Here is a 25157-nt window from a genome sequence, read left to right as displayed (position 1 = left end):
ATGGCTCAGTGGTTAAGATCTCTTCTTGCAGATGACCCAGGTTCAGTTCCCAGTACACAGGCACACACAGGCACACATACATACATGCATACATACATGCATGCATGCAGGCAAAACATTTATCCACATAGAATAAAAAATTTTAAAAATAGTTCGTGCTGATCCTTTGTTGTTCTTCTCCATTCCAAAACCTGGGATGTGTATGTGATAACTGGAGCTCTGGCCCCCATTTGGCGCCACGAGGGCAAAGGTCATCTCCAGAGCTAGCTGGTGCAGGGCGTGGAGGGGGTCACATCTGGGAGGTCTTTGTGGAATAGAGCCATCATATCCACCGGGAACTGTTTCTTAAGGCTTACGTGTGAGATTTTTGTTGCACAGGTCAGAATTTTGATCCTCCTTGAGACACATGTTTTGCTCTTGGCCTTGTTTTAGTTGATTTGCTTCATCCTTCCCGTGGCTCTGCTTATGACTGTGGGCCCTTGAAGACTCTCAAAAATGCCTCCTTGATATTGAGGTATAGCTCAGCAGTAGCACGTTTGCTTAATATGTAGGGAGCCCTGGATTCAATCTCCAACACTGAGAAAAAAAAAATGTCTTTGACCCAGCCCTTTCCTGAATTCCTGCCCTATAGAGCCAATCCTCCAATTGTTGATCCTGGGGCTTCCCAGTCTCAGCACTTCTTCACCTGAATCTTTCCGTAGGAACTCTTGAGATCAAAGAAGGGCTGCTGACCAGTCTGGGCATCCAGGGGGACATGGGAAGGTTTCCTAGCGGCAGAAGCATTGAGCCCCAAAAGACAAGTGGGCAGGCAGGCTGGTGGTGAGAAGCGAGCTATGGAGAGCTTGAGGGGATCTATTTGCAAGGAAGTTGGACCAGTGGAAGATCCTAGGAAGCAGCTGTCTGATGTTTCTGAAAAACTGCCCTGGCTGGCCCAAAAAGGCCAGTCAGTGGGAAGTGAGACCAGAGGGGCTGAGAGGCCAGGACTGCTGTACAAGTCAAGGGGAAATGTGACCAGTGGTCGAGCTCCGGGAGGGGCAGGAGGTGGAGAGAGATAGATAGACTTTAGGGATCTTTGAGAAGCAGTATGGTAGAGCCTTGGGCTAGGCTGGTTGGGTCAGAAAACCTGCTACACAGGTAGGTTTCAGGAAACTCCCGGTTTCAGACTCCAGCTGGAGACAGGGACACAGGGAGACCAAGTTGGAGACAACAATATGGGCCTGGGTTTGAAGCAAACAGTGATGTGGGGTTCTCCAAGAGACTAACAGCAAAATTGAACCAAGAGTCTGAGGGACAGAGTCACAACCACAGCCAAGGCCTCTTGGTCCTGCCGGGGTTCTTTCCCATTCCATCAAGCCCAGTTAGGGGTTTGTTGTCTCCTCTTCCCCAAACCTGAGTGCCACCCTACTCCGGCACTCTGCCGGACCTCTCTCCTTCTGGTTCTCCCAACCCCAGAACACTCAACTCCAGGCCCTTCTTGCTCAGCCTCCGCCTATCCTCTCCCTAGCACGCACCGGGCCTCATCCCCCGAGGGAGGGATGCTCTTGCCTCTGCAGGCCAGGACACAGGATTGAAGACTCGAAGAAAAGCACCGCACGCTTCAGACCAGGCTGAGGGGCCCACAACGTGGCCCGAGGGATTTCGGGTTCCCTTAGCCGGCCTGTCTGCGGGCGCCGGGGGCGTGACGCGTCGGGGCCCAGCCGCAGGGCCCCTCCCGAGCCGCCGCCTCCCGAGCCCGTCGAGACTCCGCCCCCTCCACCCTCGGGCGGGAGGACCGGGCTCTGATTGGACAGCGCTGCAGGGCCCTGCACGGCGCAGCCTATGATAGCGGGCCGGCGCGGCGGCGGGCGGGGGAGCAAGCGCTGCCTGGAGCCGCGGCGCCGGCGGGTTGAGCGGGGCGATCCCAGCCCGGCAAGGAGGGCAGGGCGGGGCGCGCGCTGCGGGAGCGAGCCTGGCGCCCACCGTGGAGACTGTCGCGAGGTGCCGAGGTAGGGATCGGCGGCAGAGACTTGGAATGGGGAACTGGGGTGCGAACGGCTGAGCCTCTCTGTGCAGCGAGCTTGTTGTAGAGGGGTGGTCTGCGAGGCCGCGTCTACGTGGGCAGCCTGGACCTAGCGTGCAGCGATCCCCACTGTGTCTCCAGGGCCAAGTCCGCGGGGTGACTCCCTGAGCCTGCATCTGTCTAAGTCAGCTATGCAGGCGCTCGGCCACCTTCGTCCCTTCAGCAGATGCTGTCTGCGGGACTGCATAGGAGCCCCGCTCACGGTACCCCGGGCCCCGGCTCTGAGTGGAGGCCGTGTCTATGCGGAGTGGGCCTGGACGGGTGCACCCACGTGTGGATCTCGGCGGAGCGCTCCTCCCACGGACCTCCCGTGAGTCTTCCGTGGAGAGCTGGGGGCGGGGTAATGAATGGGACGGATGCGGCGAGCGACTTCAGCTGCTGCGTAGTTGTTCCCTGGTTGAGGGTGGCGGAGGCGGGCGCTGCGGCTTCTGATTCTGGTGGGCAGAGGATTGGTGCTCCGAAGGTGCACACGTGCACGGGGAGCTGGTTGTGGTGTTTGGAGGCGGTTGTGCGTGCGTCACGTGGACACAAGAGTGTGCCTGTGGAGGTTGGGGGTGCGTTTCAGGATGGAGTGGTGTATGAGCACAGGTCACGAGGACATTGGTTACATATGTCAGGGAAGGGGTGTGTGCTTGTGTTGAGGGTGTTCCAGAATGAGCAGAGCTAGCTCTCTGTCACATGTCCTGGGTTCCAGAATTGTGTTCCAGTGAATGCCTCTTTGCCTTGGTCAGGTTCAGGATGTGAGAGAAACACACAGCTTGTGTCCTTGAAAATCCCGGGGAAAAGGAAGAGGCCAGGCCTTCTGCACATCCTTGCCTCCTCCACCCAACACACTCTGTGCACAGGTCAGACTGTTCTAGTCCCACACACTTCTCGGACCCCACTACTTTCTCCTTGGTCTCTCCCCGCTCAATCCTCCCAGCAGGAGTGAGGCTCATCTTAAACCTCATCCAACTTAATTGCTTCGCTGCTTAAGACTCCTCTAGTGTTGTGAGCCTTTTGGTTTCTGTCTACAAAGTCCTGCCCAGCCCCACACAAAGCCCTGAGTCCCACTTTGGGAAGGGATCTCTCTTAGGCATAGGGTGAGTGCTCCCAATCCTGCTCAGCGGTCAAAAAAGAACTTCAGCGTCACCCCCTCCAAAAAATCCAACCCCCAGGCCCCTGTAAGTGGACCTCTCCATCAGGGACCTCTCCCACAGAGCAAGCACCTTCCCACCTCATGGTGCTTGTATGAGCCAGTCCTTCTGACTCTTCCCCAGATGTCCACACTGCCTTGCCCCTTCATAACTGCTTAGATCTTGCATCTGAAAACATGTCCTTCCTGCACTCAATCAATAATGTCCCCCATTGTCTTATTCCTGCTGTCTTGTTGCAATAGCTGTCTTCCCAGGGTGTTCCACGTACTCTATCATAATTCACTACTAATATTCTTATTTGTTGCTTCCTGACTCTGCCAGAAAGCAAACGGTGAGAGCAGGGACTTTGCCTTTTGGGTTTATCTCCTAGTACCTCTATAGCAGATAGCCAATGAATAGTTGTGGCAAGAATGTATGAGTCTGGATTTGCATGTCAGGAGTCGGTGTTCCTGTCTGTTCCCCAGATTCCGAGGCCCCTGAAAAACTACGGGCAAACTCCGAACACATTTGCATGCTAGAAATCCTCCCAATAGCAACTGGTGTGGAGGAGAGAGTGGGATGCGATCCGGGGGTAGAGGGACCCCCAGAGAGTAATGGAAGTCAGAGTCTGACTGTGTTATCTCCAAATCTGTGCTGTTTAAGGGGTTCAACTTAGTGAGCTCATTTAGCCAGCAGTGGGGAGATCAAAGAGGCGTCTCAAAGGAGGTGATGTCTGATCTGGTCTTCAGGCCAGAACACCAAGGGAGGTGTGTTCCTGGCAGAAGGCACAGCTTGTGCGAAGGCCTGGTGACACAGAGCCTTCAGCTCAGGAAGCCTGAAGTGGTGGGATGCAACCAGAATGGAGAGTGGGTGCTGCAGGAGGTGGGGGGCTGAGCGGGGGAGAATGAGGAAATAATCCCTCAGAGACTCTTGCCGTTATGGCTCAGGCTCTATGAAAGTTCAAGGAATGGTGTCCCCACTTCTGTGATGGGGCAGAGGAGGATAAACAGTACAGGGATGATGCTGAGTTGGATGGGTCCCTGATGGAGCTGAGCCACTCCGGGGACAGGGAGGGGAGGAACTCTCTGGAAAGAGGGTGGAGGCTCAGAGCTTGCATGGAAGAGGAGACCCACAGATGTCAGTTTCCACAGGTGGGTCGAGGAAACCTTGAGGACAGCTGCAGAGGGGGAGGCACGAGCCCACCTGGGTGTTCGGGGATCCCCGAAGGTAGTGGGAGGGCCATCCTCACAGCAGGCATCCTTGAGCATGACTTGGCACCAGACTCTTGGGTCTCCCTCAAGGGGACTGAGTCATCCTAGGCGGGGGCGGGAGCTGCAGAGGGCACCATTGCCAGCTCCATCAGACCCTTGCTGGAAGCATAAACAGGGCTACAGTGAGCCGTTGCTGAGATGTCAGGACCACTTTGTTGCATAGCCCACATGGCTACTACCTTCTTGCATTCCCTTCCCCCGACACTAGTCCTTTGCTGCTCGGGGCTGCTCATCTTCTGCCTGGATGGTAATTGGTCCCTGGTTCAACCTGGTTCTGGAACATTCTGGCAGAACTCAGAATGAGATCTGAAGTCACTGGTCTCTGAAGTTACTGTAGATAGGGCTGCTTGAACCAGTGTGAGTGACAGCAGGGTTTCCTTGCTCTTTCCTCTTCTGACCTCTGCTGAAGGACCTAGCTGGATGGGGCGTGTCCACAGAAGGAGGTCAGACGAAGTGGGCTTCTGAAGCCAAGGGCTTGTGTCCATGGGAGTGGCAGACACATGGAGGGTGGGGTGCAACTTGGAGGAGAAACCGGAGCCAGGCCAGTCTGGAACCAGGCACCTAAAGTGGGTTGTGTTTGGTAAAGTAGGGCTCATTCTGAGTTGCTTCCAGATACACACACATTCTAACCACATAATTACTCAGGCACAAACTGCTTCTGTGTCCACAGCTGCATCCTCTCCCTCCCAGGGCTCCCCGAGAAGGCAAGACAGTAACTGTCTGTTTTATTCACCTGTGAGAAAACTGATATTTCAAGCTTAGTGTCCCAGCACAGCATGGTTGCAGGCCTTTCATCCCAGCACTCGGGAGGCAGAGGCAGGCGGATCTCTGAATTCAAGGCCATCCTAGCCCACAGAGTGAGTTCTAGGACAGTCAGGCCTACACGGATAAAGCCTGTCTCAAAAAACCAAAATAAAAATAAAAACAAAAGGTCAGTGTCCTAACCCAGGCTGCACAGCTTCCATCCGAGAGAACAAGATTTAAACTTTGCCTAATGAGGGAGGACCTGGGACTGGGACTGTTCTCTAGGCCAGTAGAGAGACCCTCTCCCCTGCCAACAAGGGTCTGTGCCCGAAACTGGGCCTGGGTCTCAGCCTGTCTGTCCATCCTTCTGTTTACCTGCTGAGTCGACTTCTGCAAAGCATTCTCAAGGCTTTAGTTTGGGGGGGGCAGGGCTTGAGAAGACCCACTGGGTTAGCCCCAAGGAGGAGTGGACCCTCAGGCCAGTCTTATAAACCATCACCAGTCCCAGGCTGATGGGACAGGTGGTCTTGTGGGGAAATCCAGACTTGACCTCTGGAGTCCAGTTCCCCTGGCCCTGGCTTCATGTATCTGTGCAGGTCTACAGGGACAGAGTGCACATGATCTACTAGTAAAAGGAGCGCAGAGAGAGAGAGAAAGAGAGAGAGAGAGAGAGAGAGAGAGAGAACTTCTTGTCTGCACAGATGTACTCCTAAGTACAGATCTGCAGTACAAGTATGAACAGCCCCCAGCCTCTTCCCGTATGTTCTCTCTGGGTCAGACACAGGCCCTCACACACACAGCTACAGGCCAGGCACAAGGCCCTGTCTCCTGGACACTCAGCAGGAACTTTGGGCCTCCCCTGCTGCTTCTCTCCAGCCAAGCCCTGATTAGTCACCTGAATTTGATCCAGGCAAGAGGGAGGCATGGATGGAGAGTCTGACGTCAGCTCTCACAACCTCCTCCCACTGCCACCCTCGCATCCATCTGGGCCCCAGCTCAGCCCATGCAATCACAACTCACTTCTCTGGAGCTTGTGAGTGGCAAGCGCTATTCTGTGTCCCGACAGGCACCAGCTTCTACACCTCACAACCACATGGGTGTGAGACTTGCCTTGCCGCCCATTTCACCAATGAGGAGTACCCCAAGTCGTCTGCCCTCTCCACCTCTAAGAGCCAGGAGGTGGACAGCTGGGCATCCCAGCCTGGGTGCCCAGCCAGGTAATAGTCCTTAGACTGGCACAGGAAGGCTTCTGCATCCACTTGCTGTGTGACCCCAGAGTCATCTTTACCCCGGCTGAGGAAAGGGGGAAAGGGAACTAAAAGAAGGTGACCTTTTAGCAGTTATCACCTGAGGGAAATTATATACAAATGTTATGGTTCAGGGCAGCCTGTGGTTTCTATCTGCTGGGGGCTCCCCTGAGAGCAGAGGGCAGGAACCTCTGACTGTCTTCTGTCCCCTGGTGTGTCTGCTGCCTGAGGCTGATTGGGGTTTCCTCACTGAGGCTGCTTTCCCATCCATGTAATGGGAGCAGGGCTGTAGAGATCACTATGACGACCACTTGTGTTCAACAAATATTTATCAAGCTCTTCTGTGCCAGGCCCTGCTGAAGACACAAGTGATCTTATGGAGACAAAGCAGACTGAAGAACTAATCTCAGCACTTAGAACATGGTGGCGAGGTTTGCCCTCTAGGGAATGGAAGAGTGGGTGCAGGAGGAGGCTCTTCGCAGTCTTGAAGACCCCTCACCCTCTTCACCTGTTCCAGGGAGGCCTCTTAGAGTTCCAGCCTCACAAGTTCCCCCACCTTCTTCCTTTGTTCGGACCAGCAGCGGCTCTGCTGCCTCTGGTGCTTCCTGGCTCCCTGTCACTCAGCACATGCTGTCCCAAGCAAAGGCTCTGACCCTTGCCCTCTTACAGTCTACCTTCAAGTCTGGTGGTAGCCAGGACAGCTAGGGAGGCATAGCATCCACAGTACAGAAGAGGAAGCCTGACTTGTTCCAGACCTGTGGTACATTGGCAGCAGAGGTGCTGCCCTACCAGTGGCTAGGGCATCCCAGCCAGCCCTAGCACTTTGACAATATTCACAGTCAAGGATGGGGAGCCAAAGGTAGAATGAGAATGGCACCCATGGGACCTGTGTTCTCTGAGTTACAGGCAGGATAGAGGAAGTCACCAACAGATCGGAAGGGCAGGGGTTTAGGAGTCCACTTACTTCCTTTTCTGTGAAGATGCAGAGAGGCCCAGGAGGGAGCATTGGGTGGATGTGGAGCCACAATGTGGGCTGTGGCAGACATGGTTGTGCTGGTCTGAGAATAAGTCAGTTCAGCCAGAGCCTGTGTGTAGCTAAGGGTCATGGCTGAGGTGAGGGAGTGGCCTGAGGCTGGGGCTTGACTTGAGGCTCAAGCCAGGGCTACTGCTAGAAGTTTTAGCTGGTTGGGTACATAGACTGAAGTAGATTCAAGGTTATGTGTGAAGCCAGACCCGAGAGCTGAAGTAGATACAAGGTTATGTGTGAAGCCAGACCCAGGAGGCTGAAGTAGATACAAGGTTATGTATGAAGCCAGACCCAGGAGGCTGAAGTAGATACAAGGTTATGTGTGAAGCCAGACCCGGGAGCACCTTGGCCCCAGCAGAGCAGCCATAAGGGACATTTTGTCACATGGGCAGGCTGGAAGAAAAAAACAGTAGGGATACAGAAAATGCGCTAGTGTCTTGTGTGGCAGACCCGCCTCTACTGTACCCTCCTCTGGGCTGGAAGTTCTACTGGGGCAAGGACTCAGATTTGCCTTGGGGTCTTGAAGATAGTGAGAGGAGGTGACAGAGACCTGAGACCTCAGGAAATGCTCTTAAAAACAGTGAGAGGACTAGAGTGAGGGTCTGGGATATCCAGGAGGCCTTCCTGGAGGAGATGTCTCTGGCCGCAGCTCCGATGCCCAGCCTCCATCTAGGGGCTGTACTGGAATGCTTTGCCAACAAGTGTGGCGACTGACAAGCCACTGGGCTGCCTGTGTGGCTGGGGCTGAACTGACCTGGGACTTTGTGCCATGGTGTGGTTAGGCCTCCAGGTCTGCCACATCTACCTGTCTTGACTGCAGAGTTGGTTTTGTTGCCCTTCTCTGTGAAGCCATCATGGCAGGTGTCTGTACCTGTCTCACAGGCAGGGGCACTGGGGACTAGAGGGTTGGCATGCATCAAAGCCAGGTGAGCTACCAGGAATGCCTGGGTTTATGGGTTAGCAAGTCAGGCCAAGGGAGCAACCAGGAGGGAGGTTAGTAGCACTGTGGCTACCGTAGGAAAAGAGTCTCGGCCCAATCCACTTGCCTGGCTAGGAGTGACACTCTCTCCTCTCTCAGGTTCCCAGCGAGGTTATTCAGAAGATCCACCGACTGAAGTGATGGAGAGGGGCCCTGCCGTCTGCTGCCAGGACCCTCGGGCAGAGCTGGTCGATCGGGTGGCAGCCATCAATGTGACCCACTTGGAAGAGGCAGATGAGGGCCCAGAGCCTTCCAGGAATGGTGTGGATCCTCCGGCCCGGGCCAGAGCTGCTTCTGTGATCCCTGGTAGTGCTTCAAGACCCACCCCAGTGCGGCCCAGCCTCTCAGCTAGGAAGTTCTCCCTGCAGGAACGGCCAGCGGGAAGCTGTCTGGAGGCCCAGGTTGGGCCGTACTCTACAGGTCCTGCCACTCATATCTCTCCTCGGGCCTGGCGGAGACCCACCATCGAGTCCCACCGTGTGGCCATCTCAGACACGGAGGTTGGTGAAATGGAGTTAGGTAGGAGTTGTTCATGGGCTTGCCAGGAAACTTGGGGTTTTCTTGCCCACCATCTGTCCCATATACCTAACCTTCTCTTTGGTTTGCATACTTTGAGAGCTGAGAAGCTCACTACCTAGCAGCAGGGCTTCTTCCTAGTCAGGAAAGGGCCATCTGAAGCAATAGCTACCTCCTGCCTTCTTCCTGCTCTCAGCCCAGGCACAGGACCCTCTCCTGTTCCTAAGAAGCCTTTTTAGAGCTTTGGAAATAGGTTATGTACATCCTTACCCCTGCATCATCCCAAGCTCGAGTCATAAGACTTAAAAACTGCAGTGGCTTCCAGTTTCTGATCTTTTTCATGAGCTTGGATCTGAATGTGAACTTGGGTAGTTGGTGGGAGCACAGCCCAGCTAGGGCTTCACCCTTCATATTTTCACACATTGCCTCAGGCTTCTTATCTCTCGGGGTGGGGATGCTTCCCTCCAATCTTCCCTGATCTAAACTTGAAAGGCTGGTGAGAGCTGGGGGTCTGGGAAGTAGGGCTGGGCCCTGAACAGTCAGCCTCCCAAGATGGGAACACTCTTGAATCTGAATGAGCTGTCCTCGATGCTCCCCTCTCCCCTAGGACTGTGTGAAGCTCAACCAGTACAAGCTGCAGAGCGAGATTGGCAAGGTAAGCCCGGGCAGTACTTGGGGGATAGGCTGCAGAGTGCTTTCTGAGCATCCTTCTTTTCCCTCTGATGGGACTGGGGAGCCAAGCCAAGAATACCCCAGCCTGATTGGGAGATCACCAGAGCAGGGTGGAGGTAATTTCTGACTCCTGACTCCCAGGGTTCTTGATGGAGATTAAGGGGAAGAAGAGGCTACGTGGGGCGGTGAGGCAGGGAGTAGTTCTCAGAGCATAGGGGTTCCTTCCTCATCTCTCAGAAATGTGAACCCAAGAACCAGATGGTAGGCGATAGGGTGGGGTTGGAGTGCAAAGACTGGGACCCGAACTGTCAGGCCTGCCATTTCCTAAGCTAGACCCAGAGAGAAGGTGGCTGTGTTGTGGGACTGACCAGTGACTGTCTGCAGGGTGCCTACGGTGTGGTGAGGCTGGCCTACAACGAAAGTGAAGACAGACACTATGTGAGTCTGGGGCTGGGAAGGGGTGTGGCCCCGTAGACCCCAGATGCCTGAGTAGTAGGCAGAGGTCCTGGTGAAAGAGGCTAGGGCTACCTCTTACTGGGGAGGTTCCTATTCCTGGGGTGTGCTAATGAGCTTCCTGTCCCTTGCGGGTACGCAAGCAGAGGCTGACTTCCTCTGAAGGGAGAACAAGGGGAAGGCCTAGACTCCACTGTGGCATAGCAAACACATACCTATAACCACGTGCTCAGTACCAATGGCAGCTGCCAGTGTGCCCATCTGTACAACAGTCCCCATGTAACCAGCTCCTTCTGGCCCCTGGTGGCTGCACACATGTGATATCTCTGTCCCTTTCTTCATAGGCAATGAAAGTTCTTTCCAAAAAGAAGTTACTGAAGCAGTATGGCTTTCCTCGTATGTATGCCTTGTGTTTGGGAGCTGGTGGACTGGGGGCAGAGGAGGAGGGAATGGTCCCTAACTGTTTTTGGCTAGGAGTAGGGGTGGAGGGTAAGAAACAGGAGGAATGGCCTGGGAAAGGACTGGGCTTGGTGAGCTGGATCTCAACCCTGTGAGGATCTTTCTCCTAGACCAGCGCCTTAACTTGCTTTTTGGTCACAGGCCGTCCTCCCCCCAGAGGGTCTCAAGCCGCCCAGGGAGGACCAGCCAAACAACTGCTGCCCCTGGAGCGTGTGTACCAGGAGATTGCCATCCTAAAGAAACTGGACCATGTGAACGTAGTCAAATTGATCGAGGTAAGAGGGATGGCAAGGATACTGGAGCTTGGTGGATGGGTGTGGCGGGTACTCAGCCTACCAGGACCTAGGAGTGGGTGAGGCACTAGGGACAGACCAGCCTTGGATGGACCTGTGAGATACCAGAGGCAGTTCAGGCTGGTGACCTGGGGTGTTCTTGCTGAGGGTGAGGAGCAGTTCCTGAATCTCTTCTCCATCATCAGGGAAGAAGGACACAGTGTTATATGGAAGGCTGGTGTGGGGGGAGCAGGGGGTTGGTCAGTGATAGTGAGTCCCGTTTGTTGATACCTGTACAGTTCTTGCTCTGTGTCCAGCATGGCTTCAGGACACAGTAGGGTCAGGAAAGAGCAGGAAGCCTGGGTTTCCCAACCCCGTTCCTCCTCAAGCCCTGTGCCCATGTCTGCTTCTTCTGCCCAGGTCCTGGATGACCCTGCTGAGGACAATCTCTATTTGGGTGAGTGACCCCGCTCATTCTTACAGTGCCTCACCAAGCGCTGATCCCAGGGAGGGCTCCCTAGGGACACACAGGATGTTCAGGTGGCCGTGTCCATGCACTGACCTGTCTCAACCCCAGATTCCTTGTGCAGCACTGCAGAATGAGACTTAGATTAATCAGATTCAGTGACCATTTCTGGGCCCCACTCCCTGCTTTGAACCAGTCCCAGTTAGCATGGTTCTTCACTCAGTAGGTACAAGAAGCTGGCTGAGTCAGTGAACTTGGGGACCCTGCCTCAGTTTTCTCACTTATAAAATGGGATGATAGGGTTGGAAGTGTAACTCAATGGTAGAACACTTGCCTAGCATGCTTGAGGAACTGGCCCTTCAAAATACGCTAGTTATAATAATAAAATGAGATAACGGTGATATGTATCTCACAGGGTTGATGTCAAGAAACATGCACATTTGTAATTATCTTTATTAACATGAATGTTATTATTTAAGTTCTTTATCCTGATTGTGACTTAGGCTTTTTCTGGAGGAGGTTTGGAGAAATGGGATAGGAGGGCTGGAGGTGAAACTCTAGACATTGCCCAGCATGAGCAAGACCCTGTGTTTCAGGCCTTCACAGAAAGGGGGTGGGGCCAGAGAGCTGGCTTAGGCATCAAGAGGCCAGGCTTTAGTCAGGAGTGTAAACACATCTTCCCCTTCACAAGCCTCTGGTCCTCCCTGGGAAAGGGGTCCAGGCTGACAGTTTCACCTTGCCCCGAGGATCAGGTCAGGCAGGCCCACAGCAAGCCCTCTCCTGGCTGTCCTTCCCCTTGCCTCTCTCTAGAACAGGGAGGAACCTTGGCACTGGCTGTCCTACAGCCTTACGACACCTTCCCTTCTCTTCTTTTCTTTCAGTGTTTGACCTCCTGAGAAAGGGGTGAGTTCCCCGTCCCAGTCAGGCAGGCCATCTCTAATCCAGGTCTCCCTACCCTCCCCTTTGTCTCCCTGCCCAGGGGCCAGCTAGTGTAAGAGAAAGCAGAGCTGTGCACCTGCCCTCGGGAACTCTTGCCTCAGGGGTAAATAAGAGACCTGGGACGTTCTATGAAGGCTGGTGGGGGTTGTGGAGGCTGGGGGAGTCAGGCTGGGAGAGGGTGGGCTTAGAGTCAGACCTTGAAAAACTAGGAAGGTGTTTGGATGGAAGTGGGGGAAGTGTAGATATGGGATATAATTCATACTTGTATTTAAGTCATCAAGGGTACTCTGAGCTTTACTACCAACTCATGATTATGGGAGGGAAATGCCTAGAATCAGAGAAGGTAAACGGCCTGCCCAAGAGCATACAGCATGTTGTTGTGAAGCCTGGTGTTCTAACACTGTTTGCCCTCTTTGATCTATCAGAACATTTGCAGAGCAGCTGGTATAGACTAGTGGGTACAGGACCCGAACCCCTCACTGCCAATCCTTGAATGAAGGCTGTGAACTATCCCTTTGCCAGTGCTTTCTTGAAAGACTATATATATTTTTTTAAAAAAAAAACCCCTGCATTCAAAACAAGAAATAGGGAGTGAGCCTGTAGCTGAGCTGACAGAGTGCCTAGCAGCACTAAGCCAGGGGTTCAGTCCCTAGCACTACATAAAATCAAGGATGGTAGCTAACACCTGCAATCAAGAGCTGGAGGCAGGAGTATCAGAAGTTCAAGGTCATTCTTAGCTATGTAGTGAATTGCAGGCCAGCCTGGGCTACGCGAGACCCTGATTCAAAACAAGTATATGGTTATTTTTTGGGTTTTTTGGAGATAGGACGTCACTATTTAGACTTGACTGAACTTGAACTCATGGGTGATCCTCCTGCATTGGCCTCTAAAGTGCTGGGATTACATGCACTTGCTGTAACACCAGGCTGTTTTTTGTTGTTTTGTTTTGAGACAGGGTTTCACTATGTAGTTCTGGCTGCCTAGAACTTGCTGTGTGAACTAGGCTGGCCTCCAAGTCATGGAGAGCCTCCTGCCTCTGCCTCCTGAATGCTGGGAGTTAAAGGTGTACACCACCACACTAGGTTTAAAAAATAAAAGTTTGTATTGTTGTCCATATCTGTGATAATTTGGAAAGGTATACAGATCTTTTTTTTTACATGCTATACATTCTGAAACATTCTATTTCAATAGAAAAAGAAAAGCAGACCCTCCTAATTGATTTCATGACTCTTGGGTCTGGGTCCACCATTTTAAAGCTATTGATTTAAATGGCACCTTTGTAATTATTTGGTTAAACTTAATTCTTGCAAGAACTATAAGCCAGTGGAAATAGGGCTAAAGCTACCTTGAAAATATGATTGAAAGGGGCTAGATAGGTCACAACTTTTTGGCATATGGGAGAAGCTAGTATCTTGAGTTCTCCGAACCCTTGGGTGCCAGGCTCCCTGTAGGGCCCCTGTTCCCCAGTCCCTGCAGCCATCTCTACTCCTGATTCTGCTGAACAGCCCTCTTCCTTTCTTCCCCACAGGCCGGTTATGGAAGTGCCCTGTGACAAGCCTTTCCCGGAGGAGCAAGCTCGCCTCTACCTGCGGGACATCATCCTGGGCCTCGAGTACTGTGAGTGAGACTGTGTCTGCCCACTGGGACTGGAGCTAGAGGAAGTAGGAGCGGGCTGTGCCCACGCTAAACAGCCATTGAGCCCTTTCTGTCCATCAGCGCTGGTCTACCAATCAGCTTTAGAGGAGACGGGGGCGGGGAGGCGTGGGTGGGGCCACAACAGTCTTGACTGGGCATGCGCTAGGTCCTTCGCGGAGCATTACATTCACCGCTGTTTGTTTCTGGGTGTTTTTCTGTCTTGGCCTTTTCTGTTGGATTCTATCCAAACTTCCCCTCTCCGCAGGGCGTCAGGAGATGTGGGATGGAAGAGATTTATGTCCCGCTGCTTAGGGAAGAGCGTGTCCTGGGGTAGTGCCTGTGGCGATGGTCGGGTGGGGAAGCCCTAAGGCAAGAGCTCAGGGGTGCATAGCTTCTGTGCGAGAAGTACAGTCACTCATTCATTTCATTCATTCATTCACTTCACTCACTCACATGCACCTACTTGGGCCCCACAGATGATGGTCTAGGACCAAGGGAGCTCTGCCCAGGAGCGGCAGGTGCTGTGGAGGCTTTCTGAAAGAGGCCACATAAGATCAGGTTCTGAAGGAAGAAGGGTGGGATTTCACCAGCCAGCTTTGAGGGTTGATGGTGGGAGAGCCAGTCAGGCAGAGGTGAGAGAGGACTGCGGCTGTATTTGAAGATTGGTGTTCAGTCTGGACGGTGCGCCCAGGAGGCGGAGCCTGGTGGCCCAGGAGGCGGGGCCTGATGGCTAGGGAACAGTGGTGCTGAAACTCCGTTCAGGCCTCACGTTGAGGGCTGGAACCTTCTCTGAGAAAGACTTTCTGACTAAATCCTGCCCGTACTGCGAGGTCCTGAGGGCTCTGAGCAGGGCAAGGCCTGTCAGGGTTTGCTTCTTAGAAAGCGCTGTCTGGCAGCTGTGTGGTGGCTGGATAGGGTGTGAGAGGCAGCCAGCTGGCCAGGGGCAGGCTATTTCCACAGCTCAAGTGACAGATGGTGAGGTCAGGATTAGGCCAGTAGCGATGGGATGTGAAGGAGGTGGGGTGGCCGGCATGGGGTGACTGGTTGGTCTAGGAAAAGGCAGGCTCTCAGAAACCTAGGGTTCTGACCTGAGTTGGGAAATGGGGTTGCTGCCCATCTCTCTCACACCTTAGCTGGACCTGCTGTGAGCAAATTCTCCCTCCCTAAGTGAGGAGTGACCCATAGTAACATGGGCATCTTTGTACTACTGAGCCTCTCCGGTCTTTTCAGATTAATGCTCTTTCTTTACATATAGAGAAACTGAGGCACACAGAGTCACGTGTTTAATACAGACTCCAGCAAGGGTCTATAGTATAGGAGGGATGGGCACATTTTATCTTTGGTCTGTTGGTCTAGTCAGCTGCAGGAACAGCTCTTCCGGAGCTTGGCTCCACCTCCTTCCTTTTCTGGGTCCTTCTCCTTGGCTGAGGGCCTGTCTGCCATCTCCTAACTCCACTTCAGAAGCATGCTAATATAGGGTTCTAGGTTACAGCCTCCTCAGGGCCCAGCTGATCCTAATGAAGGGAATCTCTGGGGTAAATGTTAGCACCAGGGGCTGGACAGGTGGAAGAAGAACCTCAAAGACTTGTGATTCTGGTCTTGTGGAGGGACAGTTGGAGCTGGTCAGAAAGACCCAGATGATGGAGGCAGGTACATTAAAATAGACACTGAGATGCAATGCAAGCACACACGCACACACACACTCGAGCACATTTTTCTTTCTTTTTAATTTAGGGATCACTATGTAGCCCAGGCTGGCCTCCAACTCCTTATCTACTGCAATCTTTTAAGTTCCTTAGACTATGGTGGATGACAGCATGTATCATTATACCCAGCTTGGCTTATTTTCACCTTGGGCTCCCATGACTTCTTGCTCTGAGACCCAGAGGCGGAGCTGAGGTGGTCTTTGGGATCAGGAAACAATAGGGGAAGAACACGGAGTTTCTTTTTTCCTTTCCCAAGCTGGTCTAGAATTTGCAATCTTCCTGTCTCAGGTGAGATTACAGGCATGTATCACTACCTGGCTGGAACAAGAGTTTTCTGTTTTACTGGTGATAGGGTTGTAGACAGGTGTCAGCTTCTGATACTGAGATGTGTATTTGTTGAACATCCGCATGCACCCAGAGCCTGAGTTTCCTCTGACTTCCTCAAGAGCAGGAAGCATATTGTTTGTTGTGGAAAACATACTGATTTTGGAGTCAAAAAACCCCCAAAATTCCCCTCCATGTCTTCACTTGCATAATGGAGCAGGTGGGCCTGCTGTCATCTCCTGAGATTCTCTCCTAACAAGAGTGGGTGTGGGCTGGGATGCAACAGCTTGCTTCCTAGGCTGGGTGAAGGCAAGAGAGGGACCCTGGGCGGCAACCCCCAGGCTTGCATATCACCCGCTTCTCTTTGCAGTGCACTGCCAGAAGATCGTCCACAGGGACATCAAGCCATCCAATCTACTCCTTGGGGACGATGGGCATGTGAAGATTGCGGACTTCGGGGTCAGCAACCAGTTCGAGGGGAATGATGCTCAGCTATCTAGCACAGCAGGGACTCCAGCATTCATGGCCCCCGAGGCCATTTCTGATTCTGGCCAGAGCTTCAGTGGGAAGGTGACTCTCAGGGCCTGGGCTAGGTTGGGATTCAGGTAGAGGGGCAGAACAGCTTGCAGTGGGGGGCCACTTTGCAAGCTGAGGGTTCTAGGCTTCTTGCATTTGAAGCATGGCATATTTGCCTTCCCTGGAGCCCAACACATACTCCAACTGTGGCTCCTTTCATTTCCTAGCAAATGGTTATAATCTAACTTGAATATGTTACTGATGCTTGTCTATGTGGTGCTCTGTGCTGGACTGTGGGACAGGCAGAACCAAAATAGCCCCATTCATATCCTTCTGCATGGTGATGAGGGCTGAGAGTCATGATCCAAGGAAGGTGGAGGCTTCCTCGGGTCCCGGACATAGCAGGGTCTAGTCTGGGCCATGAAAAAAGTGAATTTAAGGTAGAGGCAGAAAATTGAGAGGCATAGGGTTAGGTGGGGGTTAGACTCTTAATGTGGCCAAAGGTAGTTATGAATACAGCCTAACACCAAAATGTAAGGTTATTTATAATAGAGGGAGGGAGGGAGGGAGAGAGAGAGAGAGAGAAAGAAAGAGAGAAAGTGTAAGAGTTTGTAACTTGGTTGCATGGTTTTCTAATGTCATCATTGTAGATGTGCTGCAGAGTCAACCATGCCTGTGCCTGGTTTATAGGTGTTGAACTTCTTATTTGGACTGGGCACATAGCTCAGTTGTAGAACATTTGCTGTGTGTGTGCACACTGGGGTTCATTTCCCAACCCTAAAACAAAGAAACTATAAGGATTTTTAATTTTGTAATTCTAAATTCACTGAAAAGTTTTACGAATAGCATAAAGGAATACCATGTAACTTCTAAGATCAGTATTTTATGTTGTGTTCGACTTGCATGCACGTCAGTGTGTGTCTGGTGCCAGCAGAGGCCAGAAAGGGCATTTAATCCCCTGGAAATGGAGGGACAGAGAACTGTGGGCCACCACGTGAGTGCTGGGAACCGAACCCACATCCTTTGGAAGAGCAACCAATGCGCTTAACCTATGAGCCATCTCTCCATTCCCTTATGTAACTTTTTAATCCAGATTCATCAGCTTTGTCACATAAACTTTTTCATTCTTTATGTTTCTGCATATTCCTGTTACATTTTTCTGAGCCATTCAGAAGTTCACTTTGAGACAGTGTATCTGTTCATTGCTGTGTACTTTAGTGGCTTTCCTAAGAGGGAGGACATTCCCTTATATAATTTGGTTCAGGGACCAAGGTGAGGAGTCTGTTTGTTTGTTTTTGGTGGGAGGAGCTCCATCAGGCTCACTTGTCACATCTCCTTAGAGTCCTCTGATCTGGAGGAGTTCACCCCGCTCCTTTTCTGGGGTGAGGGTGGGGACAAGGCTCACATATCCCATGCTGCCCCAGAACTTGCTGCGCAGCTGAGAATGACCTTGAATTAGTGAGTCTCCAGCAGCTGCCTCCCAAGTGTTGGTTTACAGACACTGCTCTCCTGTGTTCTCCCCACCCTCCCGCTCCTTGGCCTCTCGCTGTCCTTCTGACCTTGATGTTTTGAAAAGCAGCCTGATGTCCTGTAGTTTGCACTAGTGTTCCCTGGTTGGATTCTAAGGATGATGCTGATGGTGAAGATGATGAGGGTGGTTGTCTATGTCGGGGACTGCACACGTGAGGAACCTGACAGGAGCCCCACCTAGGCCTGAGAGTAGTTGTAGGTGGGCATGGAGGTAGGGTGGGCAGGTTGCTCTCTGGCTCTGGAAGTAGTTTCAAGTGAGAACCTCTTGAAACCAGAGCAAGTGATTGAGCGTAAGTTCAATACATCCTGCTATTTTGGGAATACATCTGTGTCACGGAGGCGGCAGATGACCCCATGGATGAAATATGGCTTGGAACCTGCTGAGTTAGAAGCAGTGTCTCTTTTGGCTTGTCCCTAGAAAGTCCACAGCCCCAGGAGTTTTGAGTTCTGTTCTAGTCATCCTTTTGATCCTCCGGTGATCAGCACAGGACCCAGCCCTAGGGAGTGTTGGCAAATGCCGGCCTGGGGAAGAAGGGTCCCTGTAGGGCTCTTCCACAACCTGGTAAAGCTGGGTGGGGATCAGGGTAGGGATGAGGTGGTGGAGGTGCTGGCCATGTTTACTATGTGAATTTGTTTCTTTCTAGGCCTTGGATGTATGGGCCACTGGGGTCACCTTGTATTGCTTTGTCTATGGGAAGGTGAGTCCTGAGGTGCCTGCAGAACTGACTGACTGGTTTAAGGAGCCAGGAGTGGATGACACACGCAGGACCTTCTTTTGTGTCCCTAGATAAAATAATTTTTCAAAAAGTACACCAGGGCCAGGAAGGTTGAGGGAAGAGAGGGGGTTTTGTTTCTCTTTCTCCCCTCGGGGAAGGATTGAGTAGAATCCTGGGATAGCACACATCCAAGAGGAGGTCATATCAAGATTCCTGCCCATAGCTTCTTTGGCTCTGGAGACCACACTTAAGAAGGCAGAGGGATCTCAGTGAACAGGTTCTCAAGCCCCAGACCCTAGGGGAGTGTTGCAGGCAGCTTCACTTAAAGCTGGTGGCAGATGCAGCCAACCTCATTCTCTAGTGACTCATCTGCTCAGTTCAGTTTACTGAGTGAGCCCTTGCTGTGTGCCCTGAACAAGTTAGATGGGGCCCTTCCCATCTGCTGCGGTGGGGATGGGGCATAAGCTGCCTCCCACCCCTGGCCCCCTGCAGTGTGGATCAAGGCTCACCGCCTGTCTGTCTCTTCTCCCTGCAGTGCCCATTCATTGATGAGTACATCCTGGCCCTTCACCAGAAGATCAAGAATGAGGCCGTGGTGTTCCCTGAGGAGTGAGTTGGCCATGCTGGGGACCATGGAAGCTCCTGCCCACTCCTGGGGAGGGTATCTGAACTTCAGCAGAGCGCTTGCTCCGTTAGGGTTCCATTTTAGCCTTCAGAGTTAGCGTAGGGGTGTTGATCCCTGGGAGGACCTGAGCAGATAGAGGGGCCCCTGTTCTTCCATTTGAGGAGTGTGGTTAGGGTTATTCCCAGTCCCAAGGATGAGAGAAAGGGGCCCTTGTCAATGGTAGCATCCTCATCCATTGCCTTCCCTCTGCCTAGGCCAGAGGTCAGCGAGGAACTAAAGGACCTGATCCTGAAGATGTTAGACAAGAACCCTGAAACAAGAATTGGGGTGTCAGATATCAAGGTGGGTCTGGGCCAAGGTCTCAGTGTCCCTTTCCAGAGGGGCCTACACTGGGACATGTGTGTTGGGTTTGGGGTTTGAGGGTCAAGGTCAATGCTAGGGATGCCTGGGCACCCTTGCTGGTTGGTATTTCTGTGACCCTGATCCCTCCCCATCTCCTGGGCTCTACAGTTACACCCTTGGGTGACTAAGCATGGAGAGGAGCCCCTCCCTTCAGAGGAGGAGCACTGCAGTGTGGTGGAGGTGACTGAGGAGGAGGTGAAGAACTCAGTGAAACTCATCCCCAGCTGGACCACTGTGGTAAGAGCGGGAGGGGTAGGATTCTCTTGTCTTAGCAGTGTGTGACTAGTGCCCGGGACTTGCTCTGCTCTTGGTCTTTGAGGAAACAGTGGGGCATCAGGTTGGTCAGCTGAGGGGCTATGGAAGCCTTGCTCTATTGGAGTCTAATGGAGAAAGGTCACCTCGTTCAGTTGTGGCAGAGACCTGAGGCTTGGTGAGGGCCATGGCAAGAAGAAGCATTTCCTTCCATGCATGCATTGGGTGAACTGCCGCTCTTCCCTAGGTACCACGTTGGTGCCTAGGCATGACAATGAAAGACTTGGAGATATGGTTCAAGGCCCCCACCTGTCAGTTAGACCACGCCCTACCCCCCAAAACCACCTGCTTGCCTAGGCTAGGACTGGGTGTCCAGGCCTGTTCTCCATACTGACTTGTGCTCCGCTGCCCAGATCCTGGTCAAGTCCATGCTGAGAAAACGTTCCTTTGGAAACCCATTCGAGCCCCAAGCACGCAGGGAAGAAAGATCCATGTCTGCACCAGGAAACTTACTGTTGTGAGTACAGTGGGCTAAGACCTGTGGGCTGCTCCCTGGGCAGACATGTGGCCATGAGGCACATCCCTGACATGCACTGGTGTGAGACTGTCCCTAGAGCCTGGGGATATATCCACATCTCAAAGCAGGACCCCATTTGTACCCTGTCCAGGCCCAGTGTCCTTCACGCACACACTGACGGGAAGGTCATCTTTTGGAAGCCTTCTGTGGTCGTGCTCTTCTGCCGGGGCCAGCACAACTCTCTGGCTTCCAGTCTGTGCTCCCCTCAGCCCTTCCTATTTAAAAGTCTGCAGACAGATCAAGCCTGCTCCTTACCGAAAGCTGGTGTCTGTGGAGAAATGGCCACTCTGTCCACTTTCCCTGGCCCCAGACTGGCTGTTTGATGCCCTCCTGAATGGCCCATGTCATCCACAGCCAGCACTTTGTGAGTGTTTGTCCAGCGAGTCCATGGGGACAGGCTAACTGACAAGGCCAGAAGAGAAGAACCCCTGTTCGATTAGGAGCCCCTAATTTGAATCATGTGTATATGTTCACCACTTTGTGGGAGAGGCCAGAAAAGCAGTTCTCTGAACGTTGAGTCTGGCTTCCAGGTTTTCTGCTGTAGTCAAAGTCACTTGCCAGTTAGAAGTTTGTTCACAGATCTTCAGAGAGAACTGTGAGGCATTGTGTCCCAGAACATCATGATTCTAGGGCAGTTGGGTACCTCTCCAGGCTGTGAAGGGAGCTCCAGGGAGAAGGACTGTACTTTTGGCTTGCCCTGTGCTAAGGACATTTTCCCATGAAGGTGGGCGTGGTCCTTGTGTGGGTGCTCTTAGGCCTACCCTTCCAAGAAGTGTGAGGTGGGCCTGGGAGAGCAAATATCCACACGTTTTCTGACTCTGTTTGATATCGGGGGCCCTGATGCTGGAGTTACGCATCATATAGAATTGGATCATATAGAATTGGACAAGCTGGGACAGATCTGAGCGTGAAAGGGACTCTGTTCATGATTTTGTAGGGGCAACCATCTGAATTGGTGCAGTAAACTGAGCTCCAGCTCAGTGCTTGTATCTCGGCGCCCCCTGGTGGTAGAATGAAGCAGGTACTGCTTACATGCAGGTCTTCCAGTTTGTTCCCTGGAACTGCACAACAAAAACAAGGATAAAGTACATTTTAACATCGACGAGGACCTTAGATCGGTAGACCCAACTCTTTTTTTTTTGCATTTTGTGGTATTTTTAGTCCAGTTCCATGAGATTTATCCTTTGATTGGATATTTTTAAAGATTGGGAGTTGGTGATGCACGATAAGATTCAGGAATCTGTTGAATAATGGAATTCCAAGACTGATGGTAACTCGACCCTGTGAATAAGGCAAAGAAAGGCAGGATGAAAGGTCTTCTGCCCACTGGGGCCCAGTCAAGGTCAATGTGGAAGACCTTTGACCTGACCAGTACTCCTGGGATAACAGGAAGTCATCTGGGTCAGATTGAGAAGCTCCTGAGAGGTTTAGATTTCATCCCAGAGCAGTGGGAAGCCACACAAGGGTTGTGGGTTGAGGCTGGCTGGGGTCAGGGGGATGGAAGAGCTCCTAGGGAAGCCTGGTGTGGAGTGGGGGTGTAAAGGGCTGTAGAATAGCCATTCTTATGCGAAGTATGTGAGAATCCCCAGCATACACATTCTGACTCCTGAGATCCCTCTGCCTCTGTTGTTTCCTAACAGAAAAGAAGGATGTGGAGAAGGGGGCAAGAGCCCGGAGCTTCCCGGAGTCCAGGAAGATGAGGCTGCATCCTGAGTCCCTGCATGTGCTCAGGGCCATCGTCAGCATGCTCATTCCGCGCCTCCAGAGGCCCACCGCCCTCATGCAATAGTTGCCCCTGCAGGCAGGGTCTGGGGACTGCGGCCCCTCTCCCGGCCCCCCTCCCCCATTGTGCTGCATGACCTGCGCACAGGCACATTCATGGACAGAATTGGAATGTGTATCATTTGGGGCTTGGGGTTCCTGGTTCTGTCTGTTCTGATCCATCTTGTGGGGAAGCCTGGAGCCCACAGAATATTAGAAACCCTACCTGACTGGCTGGTGAGGCCCGGGGCAGAAGGCAAGAGACCAAAGCGGCAGATGAAGGCCTGGTGGGCTGCATCTCAGAGAACTCCTATAGGGCTAGTTGGACCTGCCTAGCTGCCACACCACAAGGAAGGGCAATTGCCTCACCTCTGTGTGGAAGGTGCTGAGTGCTTGTCTACTCAGATCTCTAGCATGGATGCTGCAAATAGTGACATGTGCCTGGGAGAGGACTCGGACTGGAGAATTCCCATTCCTCTTTTGTTGTCTTTTACCTGAAGGCTAAGGTGGGAGCAGCTGTTGTGGGGACCCTCTTCTTCCAGCTTTGGGTAGTTCCTGGCACATTGTTTAGCAGTCATGTGGACCTGACATTCATGGACTGTATTTTATACTCGGCACTAGCCGGGGAAAGGGCTGAACTGAATCCAGCTCAGAGCGTAGGCCTGAGCCAGGAGCTGTGCACCTTCCCTGCCTACCTCCCTTCGTTCCTACGGATCTTCAGAGCCAAGGTTGCAGAAGAGATACCAGGAGTGACACTGAGGGTCATGGACTCTCAGAACTGTGGCCCTGCAGATGTGGAAGTAACTGGGATCCAGGCTCTGACCCTACAATGGCTTACCCATCACATGTCTATGATGGAGGATAAACTGCCCAGATGGGAGACCCAGCCAGATGAGGGACCCTACAGGATGCACACCCTCTCAGGCAGGTGGCCCTTCTGCCAATTGCTTCAGCAAAGAACATCAGTCAGCCCATGCAGGGCGGAGATACACATTTGGGACACAAATATGTGGACGGTGCCCTTCTGAAGCAAGTGTCAGCTCTCTGGATTCTGGTGTTGTCTGGCTATTCTAATGTTTACTGACAATGCTCATAGAAATTGGTCTCCAAAGGGAGATGAGCAGGACTCAGGTACTCCCCGCCCCTGAAAGCATCCCACGAGGAAATCCCAACTGCCCACATGGGTTTCAGAATGCAGGAGGGCTAGACCAGAAAAGAGGGAGGCTTGGGAGGGAGCACTGAGTTCCAACGCATCTCTGTGCCAATGGGAGTACATTGCGCCTTCATGTGCACATGTGTGTGTGTGCCCATCTGCTGTACACAACACACTTGCATGTCTCGTACTGGCACATGCATCTGTAATATACTTTCTACATCCACTTAAGCCTAGGGGCAGAGGGTAGCCCATTGTATATGGGCTCCCATTTCAACCCAGCTCCTCTGCACCAAGGCAGCCAGTATAACCCAGGGCTTAAAAACAAATCATCTAAACATATCTCTAAGAATACTTTTATAGAGTGAATGAGAGGCAGTCATTAAATAAATAGCAAGGAGTAAGGGAGCTTTGTGAATGGGACCGACCCACTTGGGGAAAAGTTTGGAACTGGGTGACTGACCTCACTGTCCCTAGCAGGAAGGCATGTTCGCTGTCACCTGTTGCTGAGAACTTTGGTTGGCATTGGTTTTGAATGTAGCACCAAGTGAACAAACTCCATAAGAGTGTTTTGAAAACCAACTTCTTAGGAAGTGAATTAAAGACAATAAAAAGCCCTTTGTTAAAGAAAAAAAAAGGCTTTGTATGTCTTCTGTCTCCAGATGTGTGCTTTTCTTGTTACAGTTGACTTGGCTTGATCGTCTAGAAGACTCTGAGGCACTGGAGGCCCTTAAGCAGCATGGCAGGGTAGTAAGAGGTCGGGAGAGGGGAGGTGGAAGAAAGGAGGGTTCATGGGGCTAAGGAACTCCTGTCCTCTATTCAGCTTAAGTCCCAGGGTCCCTACTTGGGAAGAATCGGATGCTTGAGAGCCAGTGAGGTGACCATAGGATATGTGACTTCTTGTCTCAGGGGTTCAGGAAAGCTAAACTGGGGAGCTGGCCTGTCCAGTGTCTTCCCCATGCCTTATTAGCCCAGGACTCTAGTCATAGGGTCCTCCAGGGTAGTAATGTCATGTGTCATTCTTGAGGTCAGACAGCCCTGAGCTTGAACACAAATTTGGCTACTTACCTGTCTTCCTTAGGGTTTCTATTGCTGTGAGGAGACACCATGACCACAGCAACTCATAAAGGAAAAGATTTAATTGAGGTGGTGGCTTACAGTTTCAGAGGTTAGTCCATTATCATCATGGTAGGGAGCATGGCAGCGTGTGTGTAGGCATGGTGCTGTAGAAGGAACTGCTACATGTTAGTATGGCAGATAAGAGTAGACTAAGTATCACGGAGCCAAGCTTGCGCAAAAGAGACCTCACAGATCACACCCACAGTGACACAGTTCCTCCAACAAGGCCACACCTACTTCAACAAGGCCATGCCTCCTAATAGTGCCACTCCCCTTGAGGGGTCATTTTCTTTCAAACCACCACACTTCCTAATAACCATAGCAGCTTTGGCAGGTCGTTGAAGGAGCTCTTGTTCATTGGTACAGTGAAAATGGTGTCAGTACCTTGGTGGAGCTTTTGTGACAGTAAATTGAGTTCTTGTTTCAAAAGCCTAGTTTGTAATAAATATTCACTAAATGAGCCCCTTATGGGGAAAGCTGGGGGTTATTGCCCAGCAGGCCCCACATGGCTGCTGTTGGCTCAGCTATGAGCTTGCAGCTGGGTGAAGTCAGAGACTGACGAGTGCTGAAGGCAAGAAGATGACCAAGCCACAGAGACTGCCTCAAGTTGGTGATCAGTTTG

At 52.2% G+C, this 25157-nt stretch overlaps 1 protein-coding gene across 3 annotated transcripts; it reads left to right on the top strand.

Moving 5' to 3' along the window:
- The first annotated feature begins 1836 nt into the window (after positions 1–1836).
- On the top strand, positions 1837–24053 carry Camkk1 (calcium/calmodulin dependent protein kinase kinase 1). 3 transcript variants are annotated; one of them, XM_085695269.2, is made up of 17 exons: positions 1837–1985; positions 8542–8942; positions 9566–9613; positions 10015–10068; positions 10428–10479; positions 10684–10817; positions 11235–11271; positions 12162–12183; positions 13748–13836; positions 16255–16454; positions 18575–18628; positions 19182–19255; positions 19526–19613; positions 19782–19910; positions 20339–20442; positions 20594–20866; positions 22143–24053. In XM_085695269.2, exons 2-16 carry the CDS (start codon positions 8583–8585, stop codon positions 20823–20825), a joined length of 1677 nt encoding a protein of 558 aa, XP_085551395.2. In that variant the 5' UTR covers positions 1837–1985; positions 8542–8582; the 3' UTR covers positions 20826–20866; positions 22143–24053. The 3 variants fall into 3 exon arrangements, with proteins under 3 accessions (XP_085551395.2, XP_085551394.2, XP_048304655.3); XM_085695268.2 differs by lacking the exon at positions 1837–1985 and adding an exon at positions 2016–2369; XM_048448698.3 differs by lacking the exons at positions 1837–1985; positions 20594–20866 and adding an exon at positions 2021–2369.
- Positions 24054–25157: the final 1104 nt, after the last annotated feature.

This window comes from Myodes glareolus, chromosome 9 (assembly GCF_982192425.1).
Source record: "Myodes glareolus chromosome 9, mMyoGla1.1, whole genome shotgun sequence".
NCBI lineage: Eukaryota > Metazoa > Chordata > Mammalia > Rodentia > Cricetidae > Myodes > Myodes glareolus.
The sequence above is the reverse complement of the archived record's forward strand: the minus strand, read 5'-3'. Positions and strand labels throughout refer to the sequence as shown.

Bases quoted from the DNA above. Each gene is read 5' to 3' on its own strand.
- Camkk1 (XM_085695268.2), top strand. From the start codon at position 2,300: ATGCGGAGTGGGCCTGGACGGGTGCACCCACGTGTGGATCTCGGCGGA. The intron at 13,837-16,254 runs GTGAGTGAGACT...TTCTCTTTGCAG, and splicing joins CATCCTGGGCCTCGAGTACT to TGCACTGCCAGAAGATCGTC. The intron at 19,911-20,338 runs GTAAGAGCGGGA...TCCGCTGCCCAG, and splicing joins TCCCCAGCTGGACCACTGTG to ATCCTGGTCAAGTCCATGCT.